The 25480-nt window shown below is 35.9% G+C and overlaps 2 protein-coding genes across 2 annotated transcripts; one reads left to right on the forward strand and one right to left on the reverse strand.

Annotated features, from left to right (window-relative positions):
• Positions 1-17819: 17819 nt before the first annotated feature.
• On the reverse strand, positions 17820-20175 carry LOC128240921 (short-chain collagen C4-like). The gene is made up of 5 exons (XM_052957916.1): positions 20166-20175; positions 19835-19900; positions 18960-19127; positions 18463-18591; positions 17820-18010 (listed from the first exon to the last, which is right to left on the reverse strand). Exons 1-5 carry the CDS (start codon positions 20173-20175, stop codon positions 17820-17822), a joined length of 564 nt encoding a protein of 187 aa, XP_052813876.1.
• A 1626-nt stretch (positions 20176-21801) lies between these two features.
• LOC128239811 (uncharacterized) lies at positions 21802-22876 on the forward strand. Its single transcript, XM_052956251.1, has one exon. The coding sequence runs from the start codon at positions 21810-21812 to the stop codon at positions 22749-22751; it is 942 nt and encodes a 313-aa protein (XP_052812211.1). The 5' UTR covers positions 21802-21809; the 3' UTR covers positions 22752-22876.
• Positions 22877-25480: the final 2604 nt, after the last annotated feature.

Consider the following 25480-nt stretch of genomic DNA (forward strand, 5'->3'; position numbering starts at 1 on the left):
TGAAATGACTATTTCGTAGTGCTATACGTATACTACCTGCTATACGTATACTACCTCATATGAGGTGGTAGAAGTTTGGATGAGTAATTTGAATGTTTAGGTAAATTCTCTTCGTCGGGCGCCCGATAGTCTGTAAATAAGAGATAGTATATAAAATATCGTACTGTTGAAATATCTGTTTAAATTGACGAGCGAAATGGCCCTTTTACGCCGTATTTTGGTAGCGACGAGTTGAGGTAAATTCGGCTTAATTGTTATAGCCCCGGAATTCGTTGAAAAGGTGCATAATGTCACATTTGGATTGTGCAATGAAATGCAATTTTGGTAGTTTGGAAGAAATCATCCTTTTCATCACCAAAAACATGGTAATCATCATTGATTTGACGACATTAACACCAATCATCATCATCATCATGCTCATCATCATCATCATCATCATCATCATCATCATCATGCTTATCATCATCATCATCATCATCATCATCATCATCATCATCATCATCATCATCATCATCATCATCATCATCATCATCATCTTCATCATCATCATCATCATCATCATCACCACCACCACCACCACCACCACCACCACCACCACCACCATTTTCATCATCATCATCATCAGCAGCAGCAGCAGCAGTAGCAGCAGCAACACCACCACCACCACCACCACAATCTTCATCATCATCATCAGCAGCAGCAGCAGCAGCAGGAGCAGCAGCAACATCATCATCATCATCATCATCATCATCACTATCATCATCATCATAAACCTATCTTGACGAATGGTCGTCGAAGGGATTATGACGGATGTTTACAGACATATTTAATAACTGTTTTATAGGTTACACAAGGAAAGGTTAATAGCACGAACTCATAATTATTTAAAGCTGCTCGTTAGATGTTTTTAAACCGATTTTATTTCGTGTTTAGTGTGAACAAATGCTTATTTCAATGATAATACATCATTAAAAGATCAAATAAGTGCTTTGTTATTTAACTCTTAGAACTGTCACAAAATGCTTTATTGTGACGAAAAGAGCTAGAAACGCCATTGACAATGGAATCACTTGGGTTACTATTTCCTGGGCCGTGTTCACTTTCGCTTATCTGAGCCCAGACGTCCGAAAGACATTCCGCTCGCTCGCCGGAGATCCGAAATCGTGATTAGTAAAAGCTTTAAGCGAAAAGGCTCCAACTATTATATACAGCATTTGACAGTCGTCCCGTACTTAGTTTCGTGTTCAATACAAATGATCGAATGTTTTGTTAAGGTTATATGATACTGTGCAGAAATTTTGAAACTCTCTTGTTTTCAGGGGATCGTGTTTCTTCAACTTACGAAGTAAAGAGACAAAAAAAAAATGAAATAGAAAATGAAGTTGGCGGAACCGGCAAAGAAATTAAACGAAACGGAAGCGATTTGAATTATATCATATTTTAGTTGCGTAGCCATTAATGGAAATGATACTAACCAATTTTAAGAAAAGAAAACGACAGTTTTATGTATACCAAAAGAAGTTATGCAATATGAAAACATACCGTTTTAAGAGTATAAAAAACATTATAAGTTACGGGGTTAGTAGGTGACCCGATATGGGATATACGGGGCAAAGGAAACCATATCGGGTGAGAGCGAAGCTCGAACCCGAATCATGATGGTTCCCTGCGCCCCGTATATCCCATATGGGTCACCTACTAACCCCGTAACGTATATATCACGTCGACAACCTGTTAACATGTTAAAATATTTCATTTATTCGTCGGAATATTCATCGGAATCGAAAAATAGACGCCATTTTGGTACGATATAAAATTGATGACCCAATATGGAAACATATGGGGTAACTACGTGGCGAGTCTTGGACCAATGGCGTTGTGTCATTTATGTTGGGGGCGTGATATACCGAAATACTTGATATTTACACATAGGACATATCTATTATATACATATACTGCATGGCTATAGACATGTATGTTATAAATATAACACCGGAAATAACACTGGCAATATTCGACATATGATAATAAGGAAATCGTGGTTTATAGCGAAAAGTAACAGTTTACTACAACTCAAATTTTTAAATATAATATTCGAATATTCGACCGAAAGAATTACCGAATATTCGAATATCGATTTTGCCATTCGTTTGCATCCCTATTATAGAGTCATCATTTCCGACAGACATAAATAGTTTTCTAATTCTCAAAGACGATTCTTATTTTATTTCAGTGATTTTGAGACATGAAATGATTTGACAAGGTCTGAAAAGGTCTTTTTTGAGGACAGTTTTTGTAGCAAACATTATGCGTAGCTAAGAATAGGAACATACAACAGGTTCTGTTTGACGTTTCGTTGACTAATTAGATGTCTGGAAGAGTTACGATCGATTTATATGAATTTGAAACTTTATTCAATTCCTGACAAACGACTTGTGTTCATCTGATTTATTTTTTATTTTTATGATATTTCGTAGGATCGTTTGATGTAGATGGCCCCAAGATCCAGTGTGACATCGCCTCTACATATATACCTAATTCAATAGAAGTCCCCAGCTAGAACATATCAGTTGTACATAATTAAAAGCAATTAAAACCCAATTAAAGAGAATGAAAAGGTCCCAGCATTCATCTTAAAATGACTTTCAAATATTGACAGATTGTCAGACCAGGGCATGGATAAGTTCAACATCAGATCCCCTGACAAGCTGCCACACAACAACATATCAGTTCAAATAATGTGCCAGAACCAAATTTATAAGATTTAAATCATGTACAATCTAGATATATATATTAGATTTTTTATTAATTGTTCAATTATCCTGTTTTCGTACAAACGGTCGGTAAATGGTCGTATATGGTTCCATTGACAAGTTCGGCCAAGGGCGTCTGCTAAATGCCCATCCGGGAACGGTAATTATTTTAATTTCGAATAAAAACGTCCAACTCCATTCAAAACTTTTACGACAATTTTATAATTTTCTAAAATTGTCTCTGAAAGATTATCAACCGCTGTTGAAAATTTTGTATGGCGTTGTATGTAATCAACGAGATATGATCTGGGCTCGATTTTTCTTAAGGCGGGCTCGCTTGATTTTCTTTTCATTGGACCCAGTTTATTGATATTTAGACCTTTTTATGGAAAACAAGCGATTAGGAAAGTATGAAAATTGCAAATATTATTGTAGACGGACTGAAAGGATTGCATATCCTGTTACACAAATTACGTCTTGATAAATTTAGCCATTTGTATACAAATACCTAAAGGCTAGATTGAGTTTTAAAATATTGCTTTATGAAATGTATATAGCATGTAATAGTTGTAAGTGCAGGAAAATGTTTGAGGCATTTCATTCATCATTGAAATCAGCCGTTTATATTCATCATGACAGCCGGCCTCATTGGCTTTATTTTTAAATCAGTTTGATATCTGCTACCCCTTTTGTGTGTTGCTTTATGTTAAGCCCCAAATGTTGCTTTCTGCTTCCACGTGTTAAATTTCCATATCTGCTAGCCTTATTCAGAATTTATCTCATTTAAATGATTTTGTTTTGCTGTCTGCTAACCCCATACACTGTTCTGCATCATAAATGGTATTTGCTATCTGCTACTATCATGTGAATATGTATCATTTGAATATTGTATTCGGCTATAATTATCTTATTGCCTCATGTAAATTTGTAACATTTCAATGCCCTTTTGCTTTCTGCTATCCCCACAAAAGCTTGTATCATTCGAATGCCCTTTGCTATCTGCTAACCCAACATGAATTTGTATCATTTGAATGTCTTTTGCTATCTGCTTACACCACATATGTAACATTTGAATGCCTTTTGCTACCTGCTAACCCCACATGAGTTTGTATCATTTGAATGCCTTTTGCTGTCTGCTAACCCTACATAAATCTGTATCATTCAAATCTAGTTGACTATCTGCTTACTCCACATATATTTGTATCATTTGAATGCCTTTTGCTATCTGCTTACCCCATGTAAATTTGTATCATTTGAACGCCTTTTGCTATCTGCTTACCCCACATAAATTTGCATCACTTGTATTTCTATTTGCTATCTGCATACCTCACATGAGTTTGTATCATTTGAATGCCTTTTGCTGTCTGCTTACCCCACATAAATTTGTATCATTCAAATCCCGTTGGCAATCTGCTTACCCCACATAAATTTGTATTATTTGAATGCATTTTACTATCTGCTTACCCCATGTTAATTTATATCATTTTATCGCCTTTTGCATTCTTCTTACTCCACGTAAATTTGTATCGTTTGAACGCCTTTTGCTATATTCTTACCCCACATCAATTTGTATCGTTTAAACGCCTTTTGCTATATGCTTACCCCACATCAATTTGTATTGTTTGAACGCCTTTTACTATATGCTTACCCCACATCAATTTGTATCGTTTGAACGCCTTTTGCTATATGCTTACCCCACATCAGTTTGTATCGTTTAAACGCCTTTTGCTATATTCTTACCCCACATCAATTTGTATCATCTGCACGCCTTTTGCTATATGCTTACCCCACATCAATTTGTATCATTTAAACGCCTTTTGCTATCCGCTTACTCCACGTAAATTTGTATCATTTGAATGCCCTTTGCTATCTTCTTACCCCACATTTGCATCATTTGAACGCCTTTTGCTATATGCTTACCCCACATAGTCTTGTATCATTTGAACGCCTTTTGCTATCTGCTTACTCCACGTATATTTGTATCATTTGAATGCCCTTTGCTATCTGCTTACCCCACATTTGCATCATTTGAATGCTTTTTGCTATATGCTTACCCCACATTTGCATAATTTGAATGCCTTTTGATATCTGCTTACCCCACATATATTTGCATCATTTGAAAGCCTTTTACTATCTGCTTACACAACATAAATTTGTGTTATTTGAATGCCTTTTGCTATCTACCTACCCCACATATAAATTTGTATAAGTTGAATGAATTTTGCTATCTGCTTACCCCACATAAATTTGCTTCATTTGAAGGCCTTTTGCTATCTGCTTACACCACTTAAATTTCTATCATTTGAATGCCGTTTGCTAATTTCTATCATTTGAATGCCGTTTGCTATCTGCTTACCCCATATATGTATCATTTGAATGCCTTTGCTATCTACCTACCCCACATATACATTTGGATAAATTGAATGCCTTTTGCTATCTGCTTACCCCACATAAATTTGCTTCATTTGAAGGCCTTTTGCTATCTGCTTACACCACATAAATTTGCATCATTTGAATGTATTTTGCTACCTGCTTACCCCACACAATCTTGTATCATTTGAATGCCCTTTGCTATCTTCTTACACCACTTAAATTTCTATCATTTGAATGCCGTTTGCTAATTTCTATCATTTGAATGCCGTTTGCTATCTGCTTACCCCATATATGTATCATTTGAATGCCTTTGCTATCTGCTAATCCCACATTAATTTGTATCATTTGAATGGTTATTTGGTATCTGCCTACCCCACATATGTATCATTTGAATGTCTTTTGCTCTCTGCTTACCCCACATATGTATCATTTGAATGTCTTTTGCTATCTGCTTACCCCACATATTTATCAATTGAATGTATTTTGCTATCTGCTTACCACACACATATGTATCATTTGAATGTATTTTGCTATCTGCTAACCCCACATAGATTTGCATCATATGAATGCCTTTTGCTATCTGCCTTCCACACATATTTATCATTTGATTGTCGTTTGCTATCTGCTTTCCCCACATATTTATGTATCATTTTAATGCCTTTTGCTATCTGCTAACACTACATAAATTTGTATCATTTGAATGCCTTTTGCTTTCTTGTAACCCCACATATATTTGTATTATTTAAATGCCGTCTGCTATCTGCTTACCCCACATTTGTAGCATTTGAATGCCCTTTGTTATCTGCTGACCCAACGTAAATATTTAAAACGCCTTTTGCTTCTTGCTAACTCTACATAAATTTGCATCTTTGAATGTCTTTTGCTTTATGCTTACCCCACGTAATTTTTTTAACATTTGAATGCCTTTTGCTATCTGCTAACCCCACATGAATTTATAACATTTGAATGCCTTTTGCTATCTGGTTACTCCACTAAATTTGTAACATTTAAATGCCTTTTGCTATCTGCCTTCCCCACATAAATTTGTAACATTTGAACACCTTTTGCTATCTGCTTACTCCACGTAAATTTGTAACATTTGAACGCCTTTTGCTATCTGCTTACTCCACGTAAATTTGTAACATTTGAACGCCTTTTGCTATCTGCTTACTCCACGTAAATTTGTAACATTTGAACGCCCTTTGCTATCTGCTTACTCCACGTAAATTTGTAACATTTGAACGCCCTTTGCTATCTGCTTACTCCACGTAAATTTGTAACATTTGAACGCCTTTTGCTATCTGGTTACTCCACGTAAATTTTGAACGCCTTTTGCTATCTGCTTACCCCACGTAAATTTGTAACATTTGAACGCCTTTTGCTATCTGCTTACCCCACGTAAATTTGTAACATTTGAACGCCTTTTGCTATCTGCTTACCCCACGTAAATTTGTAACATTTGAACGCCTTTTGCTATCTGCTTACCCCACGTAAATTTGTAACATTTGAACGCATTTTGCTATCTGCTTACCCCACGTAAATTTGTAACATTTGAACGCCTTTTGCTATCTGGTTACCCCACGTAAATTTGTAACATTTGAACGCCTTTTGCTATCTGCTTACCCCACGTAAATTTGTAACATTTGAACGCCTTTTGCTATCTGGTTACCCCACGTAAATTTGTAACATTTGAACGCCTTTTGCTATCTGCCTACTCCACGTAAATTTGTAACATTTGAACGCCTTTTGCTATCTGCCTACTCCATGTAAATTTGTAACATTTGAACGCCTTTTGCTATCTGCCTACTCCACGTAAATTTGTAACATTTGAACGCCTTTTGCTATCTGCTTACCCCACGTAAATTTGTAACATTTGAACGCCGTTTGCTATCTGCTTACCCCACGTAAATTTGTAACATTTGAACGCCTTTTGCTATCTGCTTACCCCACGTAAATTTGTAACATTTGAATGCCTTTTGCTATCTGCTTACTCCACGTAAATTTGTAACATTTGAACGCCTTTTGCTATCTGTCTACTCCACGTAAATTTGTAACATTTGAACGCCTTTTGCTATCTGCCTACTCCACGTAAATTTGTAACATTTGAACGCCTTTTGCTATCTTCTTACACCACACAATTTTTATTATTTGAATGCCTTTGCTATCTGCTTACCCCACATATGTTTCATTTGAATGCCGTTAGCTATATGCCTACCCCATATATGTATCATTTGAATGCCTTTTGCAATCTGCTTATCCCACATACGTATCATTTGAATGCCATTTGCTATCTGCTTACCCCACATATGTTTCATTTGAATGCCGTTAGCTATATGCCTACCCCATATATGTATCATTTGAATGCCTTTTGCAATCTGCTTACCCCACATATGTATCATTTGAATGCCATTTGCTATCTGCTTACCCCACATATGTATCATTTGAATGCCTTTTGCAATCTGCTTACCCCACATATGTATCATTTGAATGCCTTTTGCTATCTGCTTACCCCATATATGTATCATTTGAATGCCTTTTGCAATCTGCTTACCCCACATATGTATCATTTGAATGCCTTTTGCAATCTGCTTACCCCACATATGTATCATTTGAATGCCTTTTGCAATCTGCTTATCTCATATAAATTTGTATTATTTCGAAGCCCCTTTGTTATTCACTTTACTCATTTAAAACAAATTCACTTGATTTTTTTTGTGTTGCTAGACAAAATTAATTACTATACGTATCGTACACATAATTAAACCATCGGTCATAGTTTTTGCCTTGTACACTATTGCTGTGTATTTCTATTTGAGTCGAACGTAGAATTATTCATATCTTCCAAGGCCCGCAAACCAAGCTCGTAATATAATCTTGATCAGGATGGCAGGGATAGATAAAGGATGTAAAGGTTAACTTGCGAGAGACCCCTTCCACTCAGGAAATGATTTCCTCGGCTCCTTTTTGTATATTTTGACATGAAATGACGCGTTTGGTGAGTTCCGGTAGATATTTGTTTTAAAGTTGGCAATACATACTTATTGCACAATTTCAGGAACGGCGAGCTGCTAATGGATTGAATACCTTAATCCGTATATGACGTCATGCTCGCAGCTCCTTGGCAGTTCCCGTATCGTTTTGTCAACGAGAGATGTAAACTGTCAAACGATACGTTCGTCGAAATTGTGAATGAAAAATGTACGTGTTTTTTGTTTTTTGTTTTTAAATTTGGTCTAATTTAAGCCATTTAAAGGGACATAACTCTGAAATCACTCGGAGAACACGGCTGGTAATCAATCCTATTCTGCCCATATATTAAACAAATTGGCCAAGTTTGGTGATGATACGAGATGAGGTCCTTAGGTTACAGCGCGGGAAACGTTTAAGTTTGTGTATTTTTTGGTTAAAATATTTTGCAATTATACATATTGTCCAAGTTGGTGATGATCGAAAAAGTCTTCAGTTACAGTGCGGACAACATAACAGGGTTTTTGGGGGGTAATTTTAGCCATTTCAAGGCTATAACTCTGAAGTGACCGGGTCGAGATGACTGGTTATCGAAATTGGTTGAAATATTCTGCCAATACCGTGTACATATTGTCCAAGATGGGTGGTGATCGGACTATTTAAAGCTCATCAAGTAATAACGCGGACTTCATAAAGTTTGGGTTATATAAGCAATTTAGGGGCAATAACTCTGAAGGGACTAGGACCGAACGCCCGCCGTCCATGTCCGCCCAGCATCGCACAGCGCAGGTGATTCGATGACTGTCCAATAAAAATATACGAGCGAAAAATTTAAGAATTGGAAAGTTTATTCCCTGGCAGTGGCCCGTTTTAATTGAAGGCCTTAGTCCATCAGTAAAATGTTGATAAGCCACGACTTAGATCCTACAATGAAACGGGCCCCGTGCAATTAATAGTAAATTGCTTAAATGTAGACAACTCCCTTAATGTAGAAAGTTAAGTGTTTTCGTGAAGCGGTGAAAACAATAAATGCTGTTGTAACTGTTATTTTTGACGTCGTAGTCATCTGCGTTTTTGTTGTGCTGCTAATTTTGCTGTTGTTGCTGCTAATGTTGTTATTGTTGTTGTTGTTGCTGCTGCTGCTAATGTTGTTGCTCTTATTTTGTTGTCGTTGTCGTTCAGTTAATGTTGTTGCTATTTTTGTTGTTTATTTGTTGTTATTATTGTTGTTATTGTTGTTGTTATTGTTGTTGTTATTGTTGTTGTTGTTGTTATTGTTGTTGTTATTGTTGTTGTTGTTGTTGTTGTTGTTGTTGTTGTTGTTGTTTTTGTTGTTGTTGTTATTGTTGTCTTGGGATTTAGGTATTTGGTAAAACAACAACATTTCTATAAACAATAAACTTCCGATCAGAAGTTATAAGGAACTATCTATCAAATAAAGCAAGAATAAATGTTTATGTCTATGAGGGCGACAGCATGGATTCGCGTAACCCATTAATTAAACATTTTATCAAAAAATGCAACATGAGGCATTAGCCGTATTTGGAACAAAATGATTATATGTTTATTTTCTGCGACAGTTTTTTCATTTCAAACAAACTAACTGCAAATACAAATAAGCTTCACAAAAGACCGCCTTTGATTTATAGGAAATTATTTTCATTGATACACTCAACGGTAAAGTGTAAATTTAAGTATAATTGTAAATCTATTTGAAAAATGGATGTCCGCAGTATTTTAGACTAGTCGCGAAATGATAAGACTAAGTACATGGATTAATTAAGCAAATAAGCGAATCCACGACGGATTACGTTTTTATACACACGGTAAAAGTTGGTGACGCCGTACGGGAGATAAGTTTCTATGCAACATTAGTCTATAGAATGAGTTATTGCAATGAAATTGTGGTTAAAGGTAATTTAATGACGAGACTAGACAAACAGAATTATCGTACGGGGATTGAAAACACAAGAACATTCGTTTTTGAAAGCAACTTTGAAGAACTACTGGCGCTAGTGAAATATATTTATCTTCTTAAATGAAATAAATAGTTATTTTCGAACTAACATTCATTGCCTGAACATATCTGGACTGAAATGCTAGCTTCTATTGCAAGGGACACAATTCATCGGCATACTGTTTCGTTATAGGAATAGTTGTATCCCTTGTCTTGATTATTGTGCGATACAGTTAAAATTGTACCTTCTCACATTTAATTATTTCCTGAACTGTTTTATTCCACTGGTAGAAAGCGTTATGTTCAGTGTATATTCTGCAATCAAAGTATGGACACTTAAATTTGTTTTTTTTAAAATGAACACACCATTTCAAATAATTATTTTTTTTTCTTCAAAAAATATAAAAATTCCAAAGTTTATACTGAAGTTGAAATATGTTAAAACTTGGTTGTGTGATACGGCCCTTGAACATCAATAATTTCCTTATTGTTTCCATATTGCCTAGTTATAAGTTATACAATTTTATTTACGCTCATATACATGTGGATAGAGGTAGACATGACATATTATTATGTAAATGAATTATTATAATGTAAAGTAACCACTAAACATACTGCAAATATTATTTGAATATGAAAAGGCATCAAATAAAGTTAATAAGCATACAGTCAGTTATAGCTTAACTTTTTATTAAGGAAATAAAATCAGGGTAGGCTACATTGGGTTGCTCAAAATTTTAAAATATCACCGAGATGCACACACAAGGAGGTGCTCTTTTTTCTTGTGTCAAAACAATTATGACATCACACTGGTGTTGTATTTCCTTAACCCACCTCCTCTATCTAGGTCCTGTTCCTCTTCGCCATCCTTAGTTCCCTTCTTTTCCTCTTTCCTATTGTACCATTCGTCCTTAACTCTTCCCCGTGTATTCCATGCATTTTTATGGTATCCCCCTTAGTTACCCCCCCCCCCCCCCCATTTATCTCCCCCTCCCTTCGTTTACACCCTCCTTGTTTCTCCTCCACCCTTCATGATCCATTCCCCATCCTTCTACGTCTTTCCACCAACCAACCATTTTTCATCATATTTCATCATTTCATTTTTAGCTCGTCTTTTTTCGATAAAATCAAGTCGAGGTATTGTGATAGCCCTTGCCAAATGAAACTTGGTACACATGCTGCCAGAGACAATTTGTCCATCTATAGCAAGGTTTGTAGTTTTGACTAGAGTTGTTGTCCAGTTATGCCTCTTTTCCGACAAAAAAAAACAACAGCGTGTGATAATGCTTTGTTTCCGCCAAGCATGTATAGCAACACTTTGTTTAAGATTAAATGTATACCGAAGTGGCCACTTAAGGCTACGGAAGTTTGTTTATACACCCCGTCAATGCAAGGGCAACCATTCATTGACAAATGTTTTGATTGTCTCAATAGTTGCGTCCCTTTTCTCGATTCAGGCTGAGAATATATGTTAAAGCGTCGTCGTCTTTGAAGTCGTCGTCGTCGTCATCATCATTGAAATATCAGTTTAAATTGACGAGCTAAATAACCCTGTTACGCCGTATTTTGGTAGCAAAGGGTTAAGGTAAATTCGGCTTAATTGTTATAGCGCCAGAAGTATTTGAAAAGGTGCATAATGACAAATTTGGGTCGTGCACTTAAAAGCAATTTTGGTAGTTTGGAAGAAATCATCCTTTGCATCACCAACAACATGGTAATCATCAATTGTGCAATAATCAAGCATAATCGCCGTCATCACCATCATCATCAGCAGCAGCACCAGCACCAGCACCACCACAACCATCGTCACCCCTCCCCCCCCCACCACCACCATCATCATCATCATGAGCAGCATTATCAGCAGCTAAAGAAAATACAGCAGTAACAGCAACAACAGTAAAAACATTTTCCACAGTAGTTATTAGACCCCTTTCCTTCTGGTACTTTAAACAGATGTCGTTTAAGGCAATGTCAATATAATCACATGATCCGTATATACTACTATGGTGAGTCTGAATTTGAGACTCATGACAAAGGATAATTTATGACAAAGATTAATTCGCATTTCTTAAACTCCGATTCAAAACCTCAGTGAATATATATGTTCTGGTAAAACGCCTTAGAGAATAATACCATTTTTTTGTAAATTGACGAACCAGTCTTGCATCAGTGCCGTAAGTCAAAAGTCGCTACAAATGCCCAGGGATAAAGTAGAACGTGCAAATTGAGTAGTATGTATTGCACAAACAAATTCTCTGTGGATCCATATACTAACATCAGTATTACAAAACAGACAATACCCCCAAAACCATCATGGGGAAGACGTTACTTATGCTGTTAGAACTTGTGTATTATCCATTTGCTTTTTGTATACTCTATATTATTGTTGTTAGTACCGATCATGTTGAAAGAAAAAAGGAAATAAAATATGTTTAAATAAAACCAAATCATACAGGATATGCTGGGGCCGGTAGGATTGTGGACCGGGAGCAGAGCGGTTATATGCAGGTATATAATTATATCTTTTTTGCTAAATCAAAGCATCCAAAGTACTGATGGAAGTTGAATACGGACAGAATCTAAAACAACATATGATCTGGGGTCTTTGGTGGCGTATCAATCATGGTAATTCAAAACATTGATTTGTATTTATGTACAAGAAATATGCTACCAAAAACAAATACTTACAGTACATTTTGAGTGCAGCTTAAAAAACAAAATCAATTATAACTTAAAATATATTGAACACCGACATAACGATGAAACGTAAATACCCAATACAATTCAAACTTAAATATCGTTCAGCTAAATGCAACCTATGTTTCTGGTCAGGAATTGCGGCCGTCGGCCACTACCAATATTCGGGCGGCTCAATAGACACGCCCTATCTGCCGGATGTTCGGGTCACCGCCAACCACGTGAAACAACGAGGATAAAAGCACATCAGTTATGTTTAATATTGGCACTAGTGAACCTATCGTAAGCGCAAAAGAAGCATTTATTGATCTTTTAATGAAGTTCATTGAAAATTCCAAGTATTACATACAACAAGTTAAGAAATGATGTTGCTTTTTTCAATTATTGGCTAAGATCAACATGATGCATTTTATATATATTTGGCATTAGCGTATATCTTATATGTAGTTTTCCATTTTAAATAACCGAACACAACATTCATTTCATACCGAGTCAAACTTGTATATCTTTTTTGCAATTATATTTCATGAATATAAATGATTATGTAATCAAATGAACAGTACATGAAGTGTATCACTATTTCGTAATGTATTAGGTTCAAAGCAGCATCCTCGCATTTGGAATACCTTTTTTAAAGCATTTCCTATGTTATTTATTTTAAGATATTTAATGATATGTGCCTATGCACACAATAGTGGCAAGGGACTACTTTGTGTTGGCAGTGACGCGGAGGTTTTACACGGGAACATTTTGAAAAATTGGAGTTCACACTAAATGGTCACTGTTGTTGTTGGGCTTTTGAAAGACCTTCATAGAGCCTCTGTTTTGTATTTTCTGCACAATATGGACTGACAAAAGTTTTTTTGGACACACAGCGGACTTAAGAACAGTCAGTCTGTGGTTACAGTATGACAAGTTTGGTCAGATGGTAGCCAGTATGTATAGTTGAATGAACTATAGCTTGACTTCAGTAGCCCCAGTGTGAACACTGTCTGATAATGAGTCGGCTTGACTGTAACCACAAATATTATACAGAGGGCTGCCTGAGACCTATTGTGTCTACAGCAAACAATTTGACATGTTATCCGAATATTTAATGTCCACAAAAGCACTCGTATATATAAATCAACAAGTGATTTTGATTGTTCACAATACTGATCAATGAAAAACATATCTTCGACAAATACGTTCATGTCGCTCTGAGGCATCCTAATGAGGATTAAGGCACTCAGTGGCCTTATAGAAACTCATTACTGATTAGACCTGGGAAAAATAGTTTGGTGTTGTTTGGTACTAGACATTGTTTATGCAACCTAACTTTTAATACATGAAAAATGAGTTGAAATATTATTAAAACTGTTTTGTGATTTTATGAACCTTTCGACATTTCCAATAAAATGAAGTAATAGTGCTGTCGGTATTGTCATACATGTATATGCATTTCTGACATTCAAATGATATTTACCTTGATTTTAATATGCTTAGTTCGTATGTCAGTATGACGTTCATTACAAAAATGTTAAATCTTGTATTTCTTAAGCTATATATTTTGCGTTTTAATGCAAATTTGTACATGAGGTTTTTTGGGGGCAATTGAGAACATTCAATTTCATTAATTGTAAGTAAGTTGTTTTTTGAAAAGAACATACAAAATAATGAAGAAGCAGCTTTTGCTATCGAATGATCAATATTTCAATATCAATATTTTGTCGCAGCAATTTAAGGAAAATTACTAATGTCACTGAAATTGTGGGTATGTGTGTCCATATATTTGCACATGGTTGCCTCGAGGAAAACTATCGTGATATAAACGCAACAATATACTTTAGTTTGAATAAGTATTATATTTTAACCTCTTGGAAATAACACGTTTCTGCAATCGCCTTGAGTAGAATGTACAACCCTAATGTGTTTCATTAAATCTTAAAAAAAAACACTTTATTGAAAAGTTACTGAATATAGAGATGAGCAGAGAATTTGTCAGTCTCTACAGACCCCTGTGTAAGCAACTTAACACGAACTATTAGTTGTTTGCCGTTTTGTTTAGTCCACAATGATATTATAATGACCTTGACACTGCAGAGCTCATTTAGGCAGTTTCCGGTGTCGAATCTCGATGGGACTGATGTGACTTATATGAAGAATGCATATAACTTAGTTAAATACTCTCTATAATGGACTCCCTCCGGAATTTAAGCGGAAAAAATTCTCTTTTTTAAATTTATTCTCTTAATACGATCATTCGAACGTTTAAACTCTTGATAAAGCTATTGGCGTAAGTCCATTGCGAATACCTGTAGTATTTACCATTTTTGTATGTGGTGCTTTGACATGTTACTTCCCCATGGATGATTTAAGAGAGATGACTCATGTAGACACTTCTTAAGGCTAAATATATTTGCCTCCCTTGTACTCCCCCAAGAAAATGTGAGCATTTTATTGTTGAGAATTTTGAATATGTGACTTACTTAGCTCATGTCCACGGGTATTCAGCCGGTTCAGTCATCGGGGTCAGTATGTTGAAGCATTTTTTGTATTCCTTGGATTACCGTTACTACTTTTATCAAGATGTTCATCCAAATTCAGGTCCGACATCTGAAGTAAGTGCTTCAGGTTACATTGATTCTTCTAATCAGGAACTCCTTAAAATCGGCATGAAGATTATGCATTTTTACTTCAAAGTTTGCGACGCAGATTTGGTTCACTCGAGACAGAAGCTCAACACTACAATGTCCAGCCCCAATTTCTCAAAACTTCTTAAGCTTAACAGGCTTAAGTCGCTTAATTCAAATACATATACTTTAATACATAATTTCTAAAAATTCTTGAAGAAGTAAATATAACACATTTTATAGAACAACAAAAATAGTGAGATTAGCTTAAACCTGTTATAAAGAACTTAAGAAGTTTCGAGAAATTGGGGCCAGATGATCAAAAAACAATCTCTTCAAGAGTTTTTAGAAATTATGTAGGAATAATCTGTATGATTATCAGAATAAACCATTTTTCATTTATCAAAATCCATTTTCAGATTGGCTATTTGAATTAAGCGACTTAAGCCTGTTAAGCTTAAGAAGTTTTGAGAAATTGGGGCCAGATCTGTCAAAACCTGCAAACTAGAGATATTTTTCTCGTTTGAGCTGCATTGGAAAGGTAATGGAACAGTGTGTCCACAAATATGTTCGCAACTATATCTAATCTCGAATAACAATTTTACTTCATTCCAATCTGGTTTTGTTAAAGGATTCTCTACTGCCAGTCAGTTGGTTTATTCAATGATACCTGTCCTGTCCTTGACCAAGGAAATAAAATTAGAGCAGTCTATTGCGACATATCTTATGTGTTAGATCGGGTTTGGCTCAGGGGTCTCCTGCACAGACTTGCATCTCTTCGCATTCAGGGTAGCCTTCTGCGGTGGTACGAATCGCATTTGTCTTCTCGTAAACAAAGTGTTTTCGTTGAACATGCCTAATTCAAATGGTGTTCTATTTCAGTTGGGAGTTATCCAGGGCTCGATCCTAGGTCCCTTACTCTTCCTGGTTTTCATTAATGATATTGTAAATTCTATTCGGTCTACGATACGTCTCTTTGCTGACGAAAATAGTTTGAACACTATTGTAGACTGTCCAACCACTGCAGCCGACCAACTCAATAACGATATTGAGAAGATTTACTCTTGGTCAAAGTCGTGGCGTGTCTCCTTTGACCCAGCCAAAGATGAATTTTAATCATTAAGGTATTTCTTCAGGTAATCTATCTTACTTAGAATACAACATCATTAGTTGAAACATAATCAACGAAAATCTGATAAAGTGGGAGTGTTTAGGGAATAACAGTCCCCTTACCCAGCCTATTAACGATTACCGTTCGGGAGTTGCCATTAAATTTCGTTCCGGGTTTGGTCCGTTTTGGACGAACAAGTGAGATCCGGTTACATATGCTGAAAGTGATGACGCGACAGGTCCCGATAGCTGAAGGAGCACGGATCCACAAAGTACACAGTAAGTTTATAATGCTTGCCGTCGATAATAAAGGATGGCTGTCATACATCCGTTTTTCAACCCGAATGGAACTCAAGTTTGCAAACCAGCAATGAAATAATTGACGTCATAAAGAAGATAACTGTAACGTCGCTGTCCTTTTTTGTATCGAATACCCTGAAAGGGAGCGGTTGAAAACTGTGGGTTTTTGCTTCCAAAGAGGCGAAAAACGAAATGACAGAAATCTACCACCATCCTTAGATGTTATAAAACATAAAAACAAGATGTAACAACATCATCACATGCAAACATATTGGTTAAATGTCTTGTAGATAGATTTCGCTTAGACCAAGGCTGTTGGAAATATCGACCAGTTCTTTCAAAAACTAAATCCTTTAATTCGGTAATTGTTTTATTCTATTAAGGCTTGCACCCGGTTAACTATGAATTACAACGGCTTTACTACTGGACGTAGCGTTTCTGCCCACAGTAAATTTCAAATCTTTAATGCTCTGGGTCAATAGATACACCAGTGCGGTATTTGTAACAAGCTTAAAAGGCCTAGTTTAATCCTTCTTCAAGTGACCTCCCCCCCCCAAAAAAAAAAAAAAAAAAAAAACAGAAAAGAAAAGACAACAACAAAAAAAAACAAAAACAACAACCGGGTATTGTACACAACCTCTGTGTATCGATCGAAATCTAATTGCCCAATTGTCTTATCAGATCTCCGATCTGAATATCTGCTGTGCATGTTTGGAGGTTTTATTATAGAAATGAACCCTAACTGGCTCTGAGCCAATAAACAAATAAACTGAAAATTAGCTCCTAGTGTGACTTCAGTGCAATTAGCAAGAGATACACAGCAGGGGATTGTCATGCCAAGCATTCATTGAACAAGGTCTTTAAGACAGCTGTTACAGCTGTACTAGTTTGAGCACATCTCATAAATTATAGTTGACAACGATGTCCCTAACACGTTGCTAACTTTTAACAAAGTTCTAGACAATCGACAATATTGTCTAACAAACATATCACCTTTTACAAAAACAAAATTTGTCATAAGTTATTTAATAAATACAGAAGCTACATTTGTTATCTGGTACATATAACACAGGGAAGTTCATTTCCGCTGGTGTAACCACCAAACCCGGAACGTACTTCCGCAAAGTAGAGATAACTACCGCCAACCGAAGAACCGCTTCCCGTGTAAACCTCCGCGTCACTGTCAACACAAAGTAGTTCCTTGCCACTGGTATGTGCATAGGCACTTCCCATTAAGTATCCTGAAGGTATAATAAGGAAAATGCTTTAAAAAAAGTATTTCAAATTTAAAAGGCAGTCAATCTAAAATGCTGTTATAAACCTTATCGTGTATTGTTCATTCGATAACATTAGGTATATACTTGAAAGATTATTTCAAATAAACGACTCAAATGAGACACAATTTTAACAATATACGGATTTTTAGATTGGAAAAACTACATATATGGCATGCACAAATACAAAGTATATCTAACAATATATCATGTTGTTATTAGCCACAAATTGAAAAAAAATCAATATTTTACTTGTTGTATTGGTGTTTTAAATTGCATAAGTATCTTTATTGATATTTCTAAATGGATTTAACCGCATTGAAGGTTATTTAATGCTTTTTACGCCAACGAACACATATCTCAATAACATATTTTTATTTTATGAATATGGATATACAAGCAGTCGGAAGTATGCCTACCCGAATACTCGAGAGTCCATCCGTGCATGCAGACACTTCTTCCGGGAACAAGCACGTGGGAGGCTCGGCCGGCCGCCTGACACGCGCTGCATGGAAGGTCGCCATTATGAAGGTTCGAACCTGAACCGCCTAACAATGTACAGAAGTACACCGTTATGATTTGAAGCCTTTTGCTAAGTGTTCCTGTTTCGACTTCACATGATTATTACGATATTCGATAAAACGTTCAAAGGCGGTGTTAGCCCTTCCCTGTTTAAAAGCGCGCTAATTATGCTTCTCGGTGTGATTAATAACGTGATTTATTCCAAACAAACATCAATATTATGTTTTAATATGTTTATAAGTTAATACTTATATCGAAAATGAGATATGAACGTGTTTATATGCCCTTTTAATTCATGCTTTTTTTTCTAATACTTATCACAAACAACAATTAAACCATTATATATAATGAAAAATGCTTAACAAACGCCTAGCAGTCAACGTCACCTACTCACCCATCATTTTCTGGAATGCGCTGCTCGAGCTGCCGTACTTGACGCTGTACATGAGGTTCCGGTCTTCGTCATTTCCTGTCACGTGGTCGGAGAACACTGGAACTTCCGGTAAACAGAGCGTATCAGTGGAGCCACCCGGATGTTGGTAGTGGCCGCCGGCAGCAAATCCTGACCAAAAAAAAAACTACATTTATCTATACTATGATTGTGTTTTCATATTTTTTTCGTTACATCGTTGAGCCGGTGTTCAATATCCTAAATTAATAATTGGATATTGATTTTATTGCTGCCCTAGAATTTAACTGAAATATTATTTTTGTTTGTAAGCATTTGTTTTGGCATTCGGAACTCCTCGGCCATTTTTTTCAAAAACAACCTCGGATGTATATGGACGGTTTACATACTTAAAAAGTGGTACGTTTAAGTCCGCTGCAAATAGATCGCGTAGTAATCTTATTTAGTAGTTAAAATTTATGACTTAACTCTTGGGAATCGTAATTATGTTTGCAATAATACACTTCACTGGCAATCAATTTAAACTGAGAGCAATGAATACAACTCTTAAACACTACATTTAATTAATGCTTTTATTAAAAAAAATACGGACTACTTTAACAGATGTACCGGCATACATCCGAGGTTGTTTTTGAAAAAATGGCCGAGGAGCTCCGAATGTTGTTTTGGTAGCCGATTTCTTATCAATGTAAATCATTACCAAGCTTGATACTCCACTGAAGACCCAGGATCTATGCTGTTTAAGATTTTGACAGAATTCAACTTCGATCAGTACTTTGGGTGCTTTGATTTAGCATAAAAAAAAAAAAGAAAAGAAAAAAAAAGAAAAAAAAAGAAAAAAAAGAAAAAGAAAGAAATACCTGCATACAACAACTCTGCTCCCGGTCCGCAATCCTTCCGGCCCCAGTGTACATACACGTGACCACCTGCAGGCAAATGCTTTTGAAGTATTAATCTGGATAAGTTGTAAGCAGGTTATATTTTGGATTGTTGGCTCATGGGCACTGGTTGATAGGTCAACAGTCATAATTGAATAAAAACTGACCAATCAATAAAGATTTCGACAAACTTTAACCAACCAAATAATAAACCGTTTTTTATACATTTGGCTGATGGTGGATTTTTTGTGTTAATTTACCAGAATACTTGTCTATTACCTGAAAAAGGTATACCATAATAAATAATAAATACCATATATCATGCTGATTACATTAAACAGTTTTGAAGGATGCACTCAAGTGACATAACAGCAACAATGTGTACTGACAAAACAAACTATCGGTTCCTATAGGGTATTATATTACAGGATGTCACGTGAATTTACATAACAATGATAAGGTTAATATGGAACGGCACTTGAATTCTAGTTCTTTAACATCATTTGAGTAAGATTTCATCCCGAATAGTATTACATGCATTCTCATTTCAACAGTTTGTTTACATTAAAATGTTGGTCATGACCTTTTCTAAAATAATTTATTTAATTTGGGTTCTTATTATGTTTCTCAGATATTAAACAATGAGTTTTCTTTCACTTGCCACGGACTAGGTTTTACTTTCAGTTTGCATTAGAGGTAAAACTAAGACGTTAGCGTCACCTCAGATGATTCCCCTGCATTGCGCTGTTAGTGGTGTAGGTTCAAACCCTAGATATAAACGGTTTCAGCTGATGGATTAAAATTGTATTTCGTAACGTTTTTTTTGCGTGTTGTTATATATTCTACCAGGGGAGAGAGAGAAGCACCACCGTCTTGTACTCTATACCTCTATTAACTAACTCTATGTACAGCGGCCAGTGGCCAGAGAATCGTAAAGCTCCGCCCACTAGGATGGGCCTAGCTATTAAGAGATACATTGCATATATATTCACTAAAATAAACGTTTTGGACTTTTGACAATGCGAGACAGACTGTCCACTGTCACTGGTCAGGCCTTGGTATTATAAGGGCATTTATGTTATTGTGCAATATATAATACTCAATTTGATGGGGATTTAATACCCTACATGTTCTAAAAAAGGCCTTGACGTTTGTAGAAACAATTGATTTTCGGCACTGATTCAAGATTGATTCTTCAATTTACAAAGCCGAAATGATATTATTTACTAAGAGTTTTACCAGAAAATGTACTCGTACTTAGAAATGCAAATTCTAACTTTTCATAAATTATCTTTAATGTATTTGGTTTTACCTAAAATGTGTAAATAACCATTCATCCATCATTAATACAAAAAAAAATATTACCGGGTAAAGATTCATTTTAAAGCACAGGCGGCAGTCACGTTTGCCACGCCTCCGCCACGCCCCCTATCCAATAAAAAAATCCAAAAGTTATTTGAACATGATTATTAATCCCCAAAGGCACAATATCAATCAAACATACCACAAAAAACAATCCCAATATTTCTCTTTTTTGCCTTTTTTAATATATCATTATTTTTATTTATTTATTTATTTATTTATTTATTTATTTATTTATTTATTTATTTATTTATTTATTTATTTATTTATTTATTTATTTATTTATTTATTTATTTATTTATTTATTTATTCATTTATTTATTTATTTATTTATTTATTTATTTATTTATTTATTTATTTTATTTATTTATTGAGATTCATATCAAGGACATGATTATATTTTGTAAACTGGGTCACTGTTATTGCTAAGTTCGGTGAAAACGCAGCACTGTATCGGACCCGTTCCTGATGACCGAACAACAAAAACTACTTATGAACAATAGTTCATGCGTAGCAGTTCTATGATGATAGGATTTATATAAAAGTCGAACAGAAAGTAAACGATAAATATTCAGCAAACGTTAATCTCCAGTGCATGTTATTGAAAATGAATCCGCTTTATGTATGTGTAGTTTTCATAAGCTTATTGCATCAATGTTTGACAGACCACTCGTACCCTCTGAACGGAAGGGACGCGCTAAAGGTTCGCTTTAACGAGTTTAAGGACGTCCCAAGGACGCGAGCGGAAGCAGAAGCTCAAAATTTTACGAAGGTATCCGAGTGTTTAACCAATCACTACAGGGGCATTCAATACATGAAGGATGGTGACGTCACAGTAATTCCGCTCTATGACATCAACGGGTACATTGCGGGTCTGCAAACTGGACTTCCGGTCGGACTGGAAAACGGCTATCCATCGGAAGAGCTTAAACCGCCTTTCATAATTGATGGGCAGCACTATAAACTGACGGCGTATTTTGTAAATCCCGAGATCATCTGTCGGCGCGGCCGCTCTACCCAACAATACCGCATGCACGGAACCGGAAATGACTTGTTCATTCAAACTGGACCCGACCCGGAGGTTGATCTAATGGAGATTGATGAACACGAATCCGAGACGACATGGGTGAAGGGGTTGTGCTTTCCCAAGATGGGATTCCATTATTTCAAGGACTTGGAAGTCAATATGCGCTGTGAAACGTTCTTTCCGGTGGCGACGCTATACTACCACGGCCGTTTACAAGGGTTCGTCTGGTCATTCGGAGCCATTCTCAACTCATCGTACGTCAGCTACGAGTATCCTGAACCCGAGTTCTTCTTAGAACTTATGGAGGAAGTTCCCGTATGTTTGAATTCACTGCGCAGGTCCACGCTTCACATCTACTTCCGGAGTAACCCGGAAACGTTCACGTGCCAGGAGATGACAACTCCTTCAAACGCTCGGAAATGTCCCGTTTCTGACGGAAACGTCTCTCGTGTGAACACGGGTATATTGGCGACAATTGCGGGAATCTACGTTTTCATCAAACTCATTTGAAAACTCGATGTATTGTGTGATTTACTAATGTATTTACGTGATTATCTTATTTTGTCTGTTCCAATATTTTATGAAAGTGAATATTTTGGTTGTTGGGGATAAATGGAAACTTAGACATAAGTATATTCAAGTACATGTATAAAATCATCAGTGTAATTTATATATTCTTGTTTAATTCATAAAATTCAGATTAATTATGTATGTATAAATTTATTACATCATATATAAAAAAATCTCAAAATAAATGAAGGGTGTATAATATGATAATGACTGTTTATTTATTTCTGTCATTGTGGTTTATATGCACGATATATTATATGTTAAATAATACTTTATATGGGTTATTTTATTCAAGCGGTTTTGGTTATTCATTCTGCGTATCGAAATTTAACATGACTCCAATTTCATTGATTTCGGCATTACTAGTTTTTACTGTCATTCGGAACGTTTCGGCTAATTCAATGTCGTTTGGATTTTCTTTTGGTCTTTATTCAGTGTCACTTTAAAAACTAAGTTTTATTCAAATCATTTAGAACAGGTCGGCTTTATTCAATATTTTTAGAAACATTAAATTGTTAAGAAACCTTTGGCTTCATTCAAAATCAAATAAAATAGTTTGGCTTTATTCGACATTGTTCGGAACTTTTAGGCTTTATTCAAAGTCGTTTATGCAATTTCGTTAGAACAATTTGGCTTTATTAATATCATTTAAATCAGCACGGCTATATTGAATAAAACGTTTTTGCATTCGCTTACCGTGTATATCTCTTAACTTCCTATTGTTCGGCGTACTTGACACTGTTGGAGTAGATGCTGTTGTTGTTGTTGCTGCTGACAATGATGATGTTGTTGATGATGATATTCCTGTTGTTGCTGACAATGATGTTTCTGTTGATGACATTGATGAAAAATGCGTTATTTCTGTATAGTTTGTTGACTTAGACGAAGAAGGGCTGGACAGTATTGGTGAGGTTGTGGTTTCGGATGAAACACTGACGGTTGTTGTTGACGCCTGGATCAGCGGTGTCGAGTACACGTCGCCTTTGCCGTCATTGTCCTCGTCTAATTCACACACAATTCTGCCACTCTTGAGTTTATCTACTGTAAGCCACATGACACAACACACAGTAAACCCGAGAACAAATCCTACAAATATGCTGCAGCAAAGCATCAACCTTTTGTGGCATTCAAATTTCGTCTTTCTTCGTCTAACCGTTGAACGTGTAGGTATTCTTACTTCTTCCTTCATGATGACGTCATTGCTGTCAGGTTTTAACGTCGTTTCAACGTCAACGTCAAAGCAAGGTCTGATATATCGGTTGTATCTTGGTCTCTCCTCTGGCACGCTGGAGCTCTTAGGACTAAGGTAGTCATAGTGATCCCCGGGGATCGACATTCTATCATACAGCCGCGACTCCGTGCCACTGGCTTCTGGCGTTAGAGTGTTACTTGCTGGCGAAGCGTTACCGTCTAATGAACACGTAACGTTTGACGTCACGCGTCCGTTGCAATGTGAACAGAACGTCGATGGAATTACGTTCAATTCTTTATTTTCAGCACTTCTTATTCGATAATCCCCCATATGTAAATAGCTCATATCGCCGTCGACATTTGCCGGATTTCATTAATTGATTTCACGAAGCAATGAAATACGTGTTCATAAATAACAAAATAAAAATAAAAAGTAGTTTTTAAGTGCCAATGAACATTTTTTTCCCAAATGAACACTACGTCATATCTGCCCACTATGACCCACTACCAGGAATAAAATGTTCCTTATTGCTGTAAAAATATTCCCGGTTCTGGTACAAAGTGTGCCCTTACTTTGACCCAAACAGACACGTATATTTGTTTTGAAACAAAAGCTACACATAATTGTGATGATAAGGAAACGTGATCATGGCATGTACAATGAACGTTCTGTAAAAGGGAAATGAAAACTCCATACTGTTTGTGATGATTCACAATGACGCGTACAACGACTTTCTTATTTTTGTTTGTTTAATTATAAAAGAACGATTTATTGTTTAAAAGAGTTTCCCATGACTGCGGGGGTTCAGTATTAAACCCCCGAAATAGATGATATTCGGTTTCACATTGAATTGAACATTTAATAAATTCAATGAAAGGTTAACGGTTTACTATATTCGTTATTTTCAACATGCTATCTATGTCTATTCTTCTCCGATGTATTTGCTTTACAAATATTGTGAATAGATAAATAAATAGGTAAATAAACATACAAGCACACAACAAACAAACAAACAATTATAAACATCTTAAAGCTGCACTCTCACAAATTTACCGTTTAGACAACTTTCTATTTTTTTTGTCTTGGAAAGAGCAAATTTTTGCGTAAATATCTGTAGACCAGTGATATAAGGCTGCTGACAAAAGATCAGATCGCAGATTTTCATATTTTTGTTCGAAAATTCATGTTTAAAGTAACGGTTTAAGAAAAATGCATAAAGCATCAATTTTTAATCTTAAATATAAAAATCTGCGATCTAAGTTTTTGTCAGCAGTCTTATATATAACGTGTTTTCATGGATTTTCGCAAAAAAATCGCTCGTTCCAAGACAAAAAAATAAAAAGTTTTCAAAACGTTCAATCTGTGAGAGTGCAGCTTTAACTCAAGCTTAGTCACTATTGTTTGAATGTTGTTGCGCGAGAGTGATTTAGTGTTGTGGGCGAAACCGGAGGGTGCAGAAACAACCCACTTGGTGACC

The sequence above is a fragment of the Mya arenaria genome, chromosome 7 (genome assembly GCF_026914265.1).
Source record: "Mya arenaria isolate MELC-2E11 chromosome 7, ASM2691426v1".
NCBI classification, from domain to species: domain Eukaryota; kingdom Metazoa; phylum Mollusca; class Bivalvia; order Myida; family Myidae; genus Mya; species Mya arenaria.

Bases quoted from the DNA above. Each gene is read 5' to 3' on its own strand.
- LOC128239811 (XM_052956251.1), top strand. From the start codon at position 21,810: ATGTTATTGAAAATGAATCCGCTTTATGTATGTGTAGTTTTCATAAGC.
- LOC128240921 (XM_052957916.1), bottom strand. The intron at 19,128-19,834 runs GTATTTCTTTCT...TTTTTTGGTCAG, and splicing joins AGCAGAGTTGTTGTATGCAG to GATTTGCTGCCGGCGGCCAC. The intron at 18,592-18,959 runs GTGAGTAGGTGA...GTACATTGTTAG, and splicing joins CGCATTCCAGAAAATGATGG to GCGGTTCAGGTTCGAACCTT.